Source organism: Apium graveolens, unplaced genomic scaffold, assembly GCF_009905375.1.
Source record: "Apium graveolens cultivar Ventura unplaced genomic scaffold, ASM990537v1 ctg6576, whole genome shotgun sequence".
Lineage (NCBI taxonomy): Eukaryota > Viridiplantae > Streptophyta > Magnoliopsida > Apiales > Apiaceae > Apium > Apium graveolens.
The window spans coordinates 3655-15226 of record NW_027419602.1 but is presented as its reverse complement, the minus strand read 5'-3'; the positions used below and the strand labels follow the sequence as shown (position 1 = coordinate 15226).

General features: G+C 38.6%; 1 protein-coding gene across 1 annotated transcript; it reads right to left on the bottom strand.

Moving 5' to 3' along the window:
* Positions 1-413: 413 nt before the first annotated feature.
* On the bottom strand, positions 414-1325 carry LOC141703357 (uncharacterized). Its single transcript, XM_074506896.1, has one exon. The coding sequence runs from the start codon at positions 1323-1325 to the stop codon at positions 414-416; it is 912 nt and encodes a 303-aa protein (XP_074362997.1).
* Positions 1326-11572: the final 10247 nt, after the last annotated feature.

The window sequence follows — 11572 nt, the reverse complement described above, 5'->3', positions numbered from 1 at the left end:
TTGACGTCCAAGCTATGCATCGCTATGGATTCATCCAACCCGGGCATGTCTCTTGGTGTCCAAGCAAATATGCCAGAGTACCCTTGGAGTAGCGAAACCAGGTCTTTTCTGAAATTAGCCTCGAGCCCGGATCCTATCTTTATCTTTTTGGAAGGATTGATTTTATTGATCGGAATTGTTTCCGTTTCAACGACTGCCTCTATCTTTGATTGATCCATGTTTGATACCATCTGCTATATCCGAGCCTCTGTATTCTTCTTCATATAAAACTGAGCCTGGGCTGTCATCTCTTTATTGTTTCTTTCTTCAATCATTTCTGGGTTGGTTGCTTGCACATTAGGGTTGGTTTGGCCAAGGCCTAGGCCCAATTCAATCCCTTCTGTGACTTGGTTGCTTTTTTGCTCTTCTGAGCTTTATTTGGTTGCTTTTGGGTCTGAGAGGGACTCTATGATCTGAACTTCTTTTCTCGCATCATCCCTCGAGTGTGGGCGATGTTTCTTAATACTTTGCTGTTTCCGGAGCACCACAGCCTTTCTCTTGTTGTCTTGATGAGTTTCAGCCATTACCAGAGCCTGGCTATAACATCTTTCAGCTACCTCATAGTCTCCCTTGATTTCTCCTACTCCGGTAGGAGTTGGGAATTTGATTTTCAAGTGTGATATGGAGGTGATTGCTTGGATCCTAGTCAAGGCTGAGCGCCCGATTATGCCGTTGTAGGATGAAGGAGTATTGATCACGTAGAACTTTATCACATGGGTAACTTGGTTTGAGCCCGATCCAAATATAACTGGTAAGTATAAAGTTCCTTGGATCGGGACCAAGTTGTTTCCGAACCCGTACAGAGGGTCCTCTTGGCATTCATTGGAGCGTACGCTCCCAAGCTTCATCCTGTCCACAGTATGTTTGAAGAGTATGTCTACTGAGGATCCATTATCAATCAACATCCTTCTTACTTCGTTGTCAAAGATATCAAGTGTTACCACCAAGGCTTCGTTGTGATTCGGGTTGACCCCTTCGTAATCCTTGCTGCTGAATGAGATCATCATCTCCGGGTAGGATTGAATGGAGAATACCTCATCTCCTGAGCCCGGGCTCCTAGGGGGAGAGTGTGAACCTCCCAGGACCACATTCACCATATTCTTACCTTTTCTTTGCCTTTCTTCTCTCTGATTTTTCTCCCTTGAGATGTATTGATTCAGGTTGCCTTTCTTGACTTGATCTTCAATGAAGTATTTTAAAGAGAGACAATTTTCAGTCTTGTGTCCATGGGTTTCATGGTAGTCGCACTGCCTGTTGTAAGGCCTGCTCTCTGGTGGAGTCTGCATTGGTTTTGGAGGATAGTAGAATGGATTTCCCTTGATTTCTTTCAGTATCTCTTCCCGGGTCCTGTTTAGTGGTGTCCACTCTGGCTCTTGCCTAGGCTCCCTTGCCTACCTAGGTGGACCGGGATCATTTTTGGATTCTGTTTTAGGGCCCAATCTTTGGAATATTGGGGTGTTTTGTACAACATTTGTTTGCTGGGTTTGGTTGCTTTGTTTGAACTTTTTCTCCTGATGGTAACCCCCTTTCGGTCGGTCATCAGAAGATTTGTTCCTGTTTCCTCCATTCCGAGTCATTCTCATCGCCTGGAGAACGTCTATTTCTTTTATGAACCGGGCTGCCATAGAATAAACCGCGGCCAGGCTTTGGGGTTCTTTGTTTATCAACTCCACAATATACCTCTCGTTGTGTTCTGGATCCAGGTTTCTTCGAAATATGCTTAGAGCCTCCCTTTCATCGAGATTCAAAACTTTGTTGATGGCTTCCTGGAACCTCCGCATATAGGCTGAGAGTGCTTCGTTGTCATACTGGCGGATTGTCTCCAGGTGGCACATGTGCATTTCATGTGTTTTGTTGGCTCTGAATCTTCTAAGGAAGGCTCCTCTGAATTCTTTCCAGGAGTTGATGCTTCTCGATGGGATTCTGCTGAACCATCTTTGAGCCCCCCCTTTGAGGGTCGAGGCGAAGAATCTGGATTTCGTCAAATCATTGTAATAGTATATCTGAGCTATCTGTTCAAAGTAGTTGAGGTGCTCTTCCGGATCTCCCAATCCGTCGAAAGAGTCGAAGTTGTAATGTTTGAGATTTTTCTGTCGAGGGATGACTTCTAAGGAGTGACTGAAGGGCGTGAGGGTCTCCCCAACTTTCAACCCGGAATCTTTCTCCATTTTTCTCTGGAGCTCGTAAATCATGTCTTTGAGATCTTTCTGACCCTCCTCTTCGTCATCAGAAATGAGTTCGGGAGTAGGGTCCCTCCGAGTTCTTTTGCCTCTTGTTTTTGCTAGGAGTCTCTCCTCCTCCAGCTGCATTCTTTTCTGATTTTTTTGTTCCAGCTTTTCCTCTTCTTCCTTTCTTATCTTTTCTCTGATTTCTTCTAATTTTTTCTTTCTGGTTGCTTCTATCTCCTTCTTACTAGGCTCTTTTTAATTCTTTTTTGCCTTAACCCCAATTCGGTCGAAGACAGATCTCCTGGATTGCTGAGAGTCCCCAGACTCTTCTTGCTCATCATCTTGTTCAAATTCCATCTGAGCCCGGGCTTGTTCATCTCTGTAGAGCCTGATTGCTTCAGCAAGTTCATGGCTTGTTAAGTTAGCCATATGCTCCTCTGCAACTGGAACATTGGTGTACTTGTACTGATTGAGCTCTATGACATTTCTAGCTTCCCTGACCGGGGTATGCTGTATCAGTGGTTGCTCCTGGAAGGTCTCCCTGTCTCCTCCGGGTTCTTGAACTTGAGAGGGGTCTTGATCCTGAATATGTGTACTGGCGGAGGGCCTACCAACGGTACTTTTTCCTGCTCTTGCCATTACCACAATTGTACAAACAACTGACCAAGATTTGAGGCTACAAATGTGGATCTGAGGTTGTTTTTTTGAATGTTACAAAAAAAATCCAGAATAACAGCAAGCAAACTTTCTGAGTTTTGCTAACAATAATGCTAAGCAAGAACAGCAGGCTCTTGAACACAAAAGAAAATATGCAAGCTAAAACAGTTCTGGGTTTTAAAATTACCAAGACTATCAAACCCCAGGCTTCAAAACTATCAAGATTATCAAACCCTAAACAACCAAAACTTAACAAACAAGAGCGGGCTCACACAAACGTGGCCTAAAGTAACGAGCTCACACAAATGTCGCTAAAATGAACATTCATATTCAATAAAGGGTTTGGTTGCTTGTGTTCTTACAGGTTTAAAAGTGGACTCTCTCAAAAGTTTGCTGATGAAGATGAATCCAGGGGCACCGAGACCCAAGGATGGAGCGCCCCTCCTTCTAGCGCCAAATGATAACTCCGGTGAGCGGGCGGCTCCATCTGACGGCGTTCCTGGACCTTCTGTGCGCGGATGAGGTTTAGCTGTTGGTTGGGCGCCTGCAAAACAACACCGGAAGGGGGGTTTGGCTCCCACGGCGCCTCCGGTGTAAGAATAAGAACAGGCTTTGGAGAAGATGAAGGTATGTATATTTATGTAGAGGCTGCTGTGTGTATGTGTATGGATGTGTATATGTGATGGCTGCTGTGTGTTTATGAATATATGAGAGTGTGTGAGTTTGCAAGGGTGAATATTTTCCCACCCCCAAACCCTTCAGCCTTGGGGGTATATATAGCCCCAAGGTAGGGTTTAGGGGTAATTACCTCTAAATCTGGGCCGTTGGATCTTGGGAGCGGAGGATGCCTGACTTGGGGGATTGCTTACACGTGTCCAGGGGAGGACCACCTCCAGAGTGTCCTAACGGCCTTCTGACACGTGTCGTGCTTGTCTGGTGCGTTGGTTATTGATAGCTGTCATAGTCACGTGCCCACGTACCCTTGCTTGGCGGGTTGTGGGATGTGCATGTGTTTGCTGAGACCCCCCTCATGGTTGTCTTGGCCCCGATCTGGATCCGGGTATGCAGGTGGATCCAGATCCGGGTATGCAGGTGGATCCGGATCCGGGCAATAGGATAGACCCGGGCCTGGGAGAGGGGGGTCTTGGTAGGTTAGTTGAGCCTGTATTCCTTTAGTCCAGGTTGACGCCTATCCGGGTCTCTTATACCCTATCAGTATTCCTTGAGTCTGTAAAAGTGTTTAGTAGATTAGACTGGGGGATTTTTCTGTGAACAGTTTCAAGTTAAGGAATAAACTCTGGAAGAAGATTAAGTCATGATCATGCCCTCAGAGAAAAGATGTAGAAGCTTGGAGTTGAATAATGTTGTTCCAGGAAAAATGTTCTAAGTCAAGATATCGACAAGTCACAGATCAAGGTATATCGAGAAGTCATTCAAGAAGTCTAAAATGACTTGTAGAGAAGTCCAAAATGTCTTATAGAGAACTCTCAGAGATATCGACAAGTCAAATGAAGACATAGAGAACTGGAGATATCGACAAGTTATTTCCACATGTAGAGATCTCAGAGATATCGACAAATCAAATGAAGATGTGAAGAATTGGAGATATCGACAAGTCAATTTCTCATATAGAGATCTCAAAGATATCGATAAGTCAAACGGTGTATATAAAGATCTTAGGGATATCGACAAGTCACTTTTACATGTAGAGATCTCAGAGATATCGATAAGTCATTTCACACATAGAAAACTGGAGACCTCGACAAGTCAAATATACCTATAGAGAACTCAGAGATATCAATAAGTCATTATATTTATCGATATGTCACTTCTCTATAGAACAATTGGAGATCTCGACATACTATCTCAAATTCAGTATACAGACAAGTTCAAGATCCAAGATTATCAGTCAACAAACAATTCATTCACTGAATTGGAAAGTCTACAAAAGCAGCTTGAAGAATACAAGATAAAGGGCCAAGATTAACTGGACAAATGGTGGTCATTGATCTGCAAGATTTTGCACATATTTGCTAATACCGAAAAAGAAAATAGACAGTATTACTTTAGAATTTAGTTTAGTACATTTTAGTGCAAGTTTTGTAAATACGTGCTGCTAGTCTATAAAGCATGCACGAGTCTTTAGTTTCCAAGTAACAAACATATCTAAATTTTCTTTTATTCTCTCCAGATAAGAGTTAGTGGTATTCTAACAGCGGCAGTCAATGGGTGCCAGAGCTGAGTACTTATTTTCTTAAGAACACAAATTTGTAGCAAGACAAACTTGATTAATACAATTAAGTGAGTTTTTGATATATTGTGTTTGTGTGAATTCAGTTAAACAAAATATCTACATTTCTTAAACTGCTTTATTCAAACCATAATTCATTATGCTTAAAACCAAGAAAAATCCAAGAAACACATTCACCCCACCTATGTGTTACATTTCATAGCATTCAATATCTAACAAGTGGTATCAGAGAAAAATCTGAAAGTAAACATATTAGTATCTTGGAAGAATGAGTACTCAGAAATTGACAAGCATTAAGATACCTGCTTTTGACATGATCAACTACACACTATGAAAAAAAATGATGTTGTTCATAAGAATGGCCAATCCCATGTATGTTCAGATTCTCAAGAATGGACATTTTATTCCTATGGTAAGAATTTTTGAATTTACAGAAGAAGATATGGTCATACCAGCACATTATACACCTAAAGACCCTTCAACCTACACATAGCCTGAAAAGGAAAAGGTTGCGCTGGATAGCAGTTTACAACTCATATTAATTGAGTCTCTTGATAATGTAATGTACAACAACATTATGAACTGTGATTCTGCTAAACTAATTTGGGAGAAGATTGAGATACTGTGTGAGGGGACAGAGGAAGTTAGATCTAACCAAAAGAGAATCTTGGTGTCACAATATGAGGGTTTCATGACTAAACCTAAAGAAGGAATTACTGAAGTTTTTGAAAAATTCAATAAATTGATTAATGACTTGCAACTACATGATAAATATTATGATGCCAAGGAGGTTAACCTAAATTTTTTGCTTACCCTTCCTGGCCATCTTGAACAAAAGATATCTGTTATTAGAGAAAGAAGAGACTTGAGCAGAATGACATTGGAGGTCTTAAGGTCTTATATGGGATTCTAATAACATATGAGCTTGAGATGTTATAGAGAAAGTCATTGAAGGCAAACTAAGGACATGTAATTGATGGATCTAGTGCCTTGATGGCCAATGACAGTACAATGCTTAAAGATGAACAAGAAGCTCAAACTCCAGTCACCCATGTTGTTGAGCAAAAGAACAAGGAGCCCCAGAAATAAGTCTTATTGAAGCTAGAAGAGGATGAATATTACATCCTTGATGAACTAGATGAGATGAATCAATCCATGACTTACCTTGCTAGAAAATTTTCTAACATTAGGGCAAAAAAGCCAAAGTACTTTAAGTACAAGGGACAAGCCTCAAATAGCAACAGCTGGAAAGAAAAAACTCAGTTCAACTCAGGTGGCAAAGGTCGCTACAAAACTGGATCTGTTGAAAGATCAAAAATTAGGTGCTACAATTGTGATGAGTTGGGCCACTTTGCAACTGAGTGTATAAAGCCAAAGAAAGTGAAGAAGGATAAAGCTTACTTGGAGTTGGAAGCAAAGTATGAAGCTCTCTTGAGAAAACAACAGGGAAAGGCTTACATAGTTGAAGGCAAGAATTAGGATGACACTGATGAAGATGATGATAATGAAGAATTTGGAAATTATGCACTCATGGATTTAGAGCAAGGAGAATCATCCTCATTAAAATCAGAGGTACCAACTCTAACTATAACCGATTAAATACAAACCAATATAAAGAAACTGTTAAGAAGATGAGTGTAGAAATGTTTCACATCCACACAAGCATGGTGGCAGCTACTGAGGAAGTTAGTAGACTGTCAAAGATCAATGAGAAGCTTGAGATTGAAAAACAAAAGTTGGAGTTACAGCTTGTTGAGCTTGAAATAGTCAAGCAAGATAATGAATATCTGAAAAACAATCTCAAGTTTGTAAGTGAAATTGAAGCAGTGCTGAGGGAAAAATCGGAAAAGAATGAAGTAAAGTTGAAGTCCTTTAAGAGTGCATCTCAGTTGGTTGGACAATATCATGAGAAAAACATACCATGTGATAATATAGCTATTGGTTTGGACTATGATGCTTTGAACAGAAACCAAAAAAATGAAGGTGATAAAGGAAAAGAAATTGCAGATTAAGATGTCCCAAGTGTGCTGAGAAAAGTAAATGCACCTGTGTTCAAGGCATGTGAGGTTAATTTTATTGAAGTTGAGTTCGTCATCAAGAAAGAACTTGCAGATGAAGGCAGTAAAAAGAAAGATGCAGAAACAACTCTTATAAATGAAACTGAAAAGAAGCCAATAATCACTCAAGTTATTAAGACACCAACCAAGGAGGTCAAAACTGAGAATGATGGGAAAAAGAAAAAGAACAGGAATGGAAAAATAGGTGTGAAGAAGAGAATCGACTATGCTTTTGTTGCAGATGCTCCCAAGAAACAGTGTCAAAAATGTGGCTCAACAAATCACCTAACTCACCTTTATAAAACGACTGTTAGTGAGCCAAAGTTGGGAGCTTGCAAATATAATAAGGCACTGGCTGAAGATCCCTATTCATTATGTGATAAATTTGATTGCATTCCTTGTAATATAAAAGTGATGACAAACTGTCATAAACTGATAGTAGACCTCAAAAAAGCTAATCTTGAATCTACAACTAAACATGAAAATGCAAATCAATCAATAAACACTATTCTTTTTGAATCATCAAATTTTACTTCTGCTACTTCAGTGAAAAAAAGAAAGTACCCAACACTGCTTGGGTAGGTAAACACACTTAATCCTCATTGTGTACAGGGCAAGATGAAGAGGGTCATATGGATCACCGACACTGGATGCTCCAGACATATGACAGGTGATAAGGCCCTGTTATCACAATTTGAGGAGATGGCTAGCCCATTGGTGACTTTTTGGAGACAACAACAAAGGTTTTACAATGGGATACGATAACCTAGTTTCAGGAAATGCTGTCATAGATGATGTAGCACAAGTTGCTGGACTTGAAGTAAATCTTCTAAGTGTCAGCCAATTTATTGACAAGGGATTCAAGATGAATTTTGATAAAGAAGATTGTTCAGTTATCAGCAAAAAGACTGGTGAAACTCCTCTAAAAGGAGTAAAAAAAGGAAGCTTGTTTGTTGTAGATCTAAGTTCAGTAAAGAAGAATGGAATTTGTTGCTTCTATACAAAGGCATCTATTGAGCAAAGCAAGTTATGGCACAAGAAACTCGCTCAGCTGAATTACAAAGCAATTAATACCTTGGTGAAAAAGGAATTAGTAAGAGACATGCCAAATTTGGAATTTGCACAAGATGAATTTTGTGAAGCTTCTCAAAAAGGCAAAATGAAGAGGTCCAGTCACAAGAGCAAAATTGTGAATTCCATAAGTGCACCATTGCAACTTATTCACATCGACCTGTTTGGACTAGTTAATGTCTTATCTATTTCTAGAAAGAAATATGCACTAGTGATTGTGGATGACTACTCAAGGTATAAATGGTTAGATTTTATGCATTCAAATGATGAAACTCCACACATCATTATTGAGCACATAAAGAAAGTTGAAAAGCAGGCTGAAGATCAAAATTGTGTAAAGAGATTGAGAAGTGATAATGGCACAGAATTCAGAAATACAGCATTGAGTGAATTCTGCAAAGATAAAGGCATTGTTCAAGAATTTTTAGCTGCAAGAACACCTCAACAAAATGGTATTGTTGAGAGGAAAACTAGAACCCTAGTTGAAGATGTCAGAACAATGTTGCAAGATACCAATCTGCCAACAAGTTTTTGGGAAGAAGCCGTGAATACTGCATGCTATACTTAAAACAAATATTTGATCAACAAAAACCATGACAAATCACCTTACTCAATTCTATCAAAAAAGAAAGCCTAATATTAGGTCCCGAAGTATCGTAGAAAGGGGGGGGTTGAATATGATACTCACTAAATTAAAAAATTCTTTCGAATCTTTTGCAGATATATTATTTAGTGTTCGGTTAATGGTTATGTATTCTTGAGGTGAATAGTGTTTAGGAAAATAAAGTAACGAACACAAGATATTCGGGGAAGTATATATTCATATATAAATCCTCGGGGGTGTTGCTATGTTAGGTCCTTGATACAACCGTAGAGAAGGGGTGGATACAGTTTATGCAGATAAATTGAAATAATCACACAACAGGACAAACATTTTCTATTGATTGATAAAAACTGATTACAAAGTAATCTCTCAAAGGATGAACAGATATCCTTGAGAGCTTCTAGGTTACACAAAAGATATATCAATACGCGACACATAAAGTGTTAACCTAATCTGTGCTTATATACTGCATAGTTACATAATCAAATAAGAAATCCTATTCTATTACAATAAGGAATCACAAAACATATCCTTAATTTGATTGCTACTAGAAGTAAAGTCCTTCACCAACTTGAATTCCGCAAACTCTTTCCATCTTTGATATCTCCTCGTCTTTAGCTGTAGTGACTAAATACTAATGTCTTTTACTGATCAGCAAATGCTGATGACGTCACCTTCTGCTAAACTCTGATATCAAATGCTAATAATAAATTCTGATAGTTTATAAGCTGATATCATCAATTTCTTCTAACTATCTCTGTAATAACCAGTATTTTTCTTTGTAAATATATATATATATATAAATTAAGTTAATTGTAGTTGTAAAAATAAATACTTATTAAATTGAGTGGATCCATATACATACTTATGCAAGATCTTAAAAAATATATATTTGAATAATACATTTCTTTATGTTACAAAATATCTTTAAAAAATTACATATAATTTTATATGCTTACATGTCTATTTTTACTTGTTAAAAAAAAACAACAACACGTTATTCAGAGATAAGATATGGGTCATTTAAAAAATAGCGGGTGATAACTAACCGTCATAATAAGAGGGCACTACGTCAAATTTGTAAATAAAATAAATATACGTGTATCTGCTAGTTTATTTCTTGCACAACATCTTCTTTATCAGGTACTCCTCATTCTCTCTGTTTTCTTCTACCTTTCTTTTAAAATGTGTTTTCTCACTTTTTTTATACTCACTTTAATACATTTAATTTACATTGATGTCAAGTTCTTTCAAATGCTTGCATACTTGTTGATTTAATAATACGAGATTTATACATGCTATTAGATATTGATTGTAACACCCCCAAATCCGGGGTCGGGGATCCGGGTTGTCACGAGTTCCATTTCCCTTAATAACACCAAATCTTAATAATTACTCAACTACTCTGTACTGTGACCCCACAATAAACACCCACACCACACGTTATAGTCTCAGAGATGAACATCCAAAAATAACTACAAGTCATTTTATTCCACAATTATCTGCCAATACAGCTTAAAAGGTTTTCTGAATAAATTTACATTTCTTTGCCATTATTACAATTCATAAATATACATAAATCTGGTACATTGGAAGTTGAAAGCCTAGCCTATTGGTAGCTCCTACCTCAGCTACGGCGGCATCAATACTTCTAGAAAACTGCGGAACGTCTCCTAATCGCTTGCGAATCGGGAGCTTGGTCCTGTTCATCCTTTCTATCTGTTGTTGTGTGATGAAAGAAGAAAGCAAGGGTGAGCAGCAAGCCCACCAAAATAATATGTATAATGATTAATAGTATATGAGCCTTCTCTTAGTACTCATGAAAGTCTTGGTCAAAAGAAATGAACCAAGTTGATATCTTAATGCGATGAAGTCGCAAAATATTCAGTATATATATATATACATATATACTTTTCAAAATATTGGAAGTCCTCTTCCATGCATAATATACACAAAGTCCCAGTGTATAACTGTATAAAAATATCGTTACAAGGTGATCTCATATATCTAACCTTGTCTCAACGTTTTTCTGAAAATCTTTGTCATGCATAAGATAATCATTTACTAGATATAAGTTTAAAAGATGAAGTTACAAGATACTCCAATATACTTATATCTTTCCCAAATACTACTTGAACTACCACCGTTCAAGTTATAATTAGCTTCAAAAGTTCATCACATAGATGAGACTATAAGACAAGATTTGAATAGATTAAATCTTTAAAATATTATCAAAATAAAATGAAGTTACGAGATACTTCATTTGATGTAAACATCATTTTGAAAACTTGACCCTGCCAACACTCAACAATCGCCCAACCGTAGCCTTTCTATCGAAGTGCTCTGGGTAGTGTTGCAGAAATTATCCAATTGGATGATGAACTCATTACGGGAGTTTGCCGCACCAGGAAGACCACTTACGATGATCAGTCGTAGTGGTACAACCCCACCATTTTCTACATGTAGAGGAGAACCTGTCGGATTTACTTGTCAACCGAACACTGAACTCCTAAGGAATGGACCGCCTTGGCGGAACTTCCAGGCCATTTGGGCCAATATAATAAGGCTGGGCCGGCGCTACTCGGCCACTTACGCCACTCCTAGTTCAGATGAAATCCATGACTCTGAAACGTAAAGCTCGCCCCCACTTTCCCCAAGTAGAAACTTGTTGATACGGCTCCACCAAGAAGTCGTATCTATTTGGAAAGGAGAACTCACCGATATT

What these genes read in the sequence shown, in the direction of transcription:
- LOC141703357 (XM_074506896.1), bottom strand. Translation starts at nt 1,325, where the DNA reads ATGCAGACTCCACCAGAGAGCAGGCCTTACAACAGGCAGTGCGACTAC.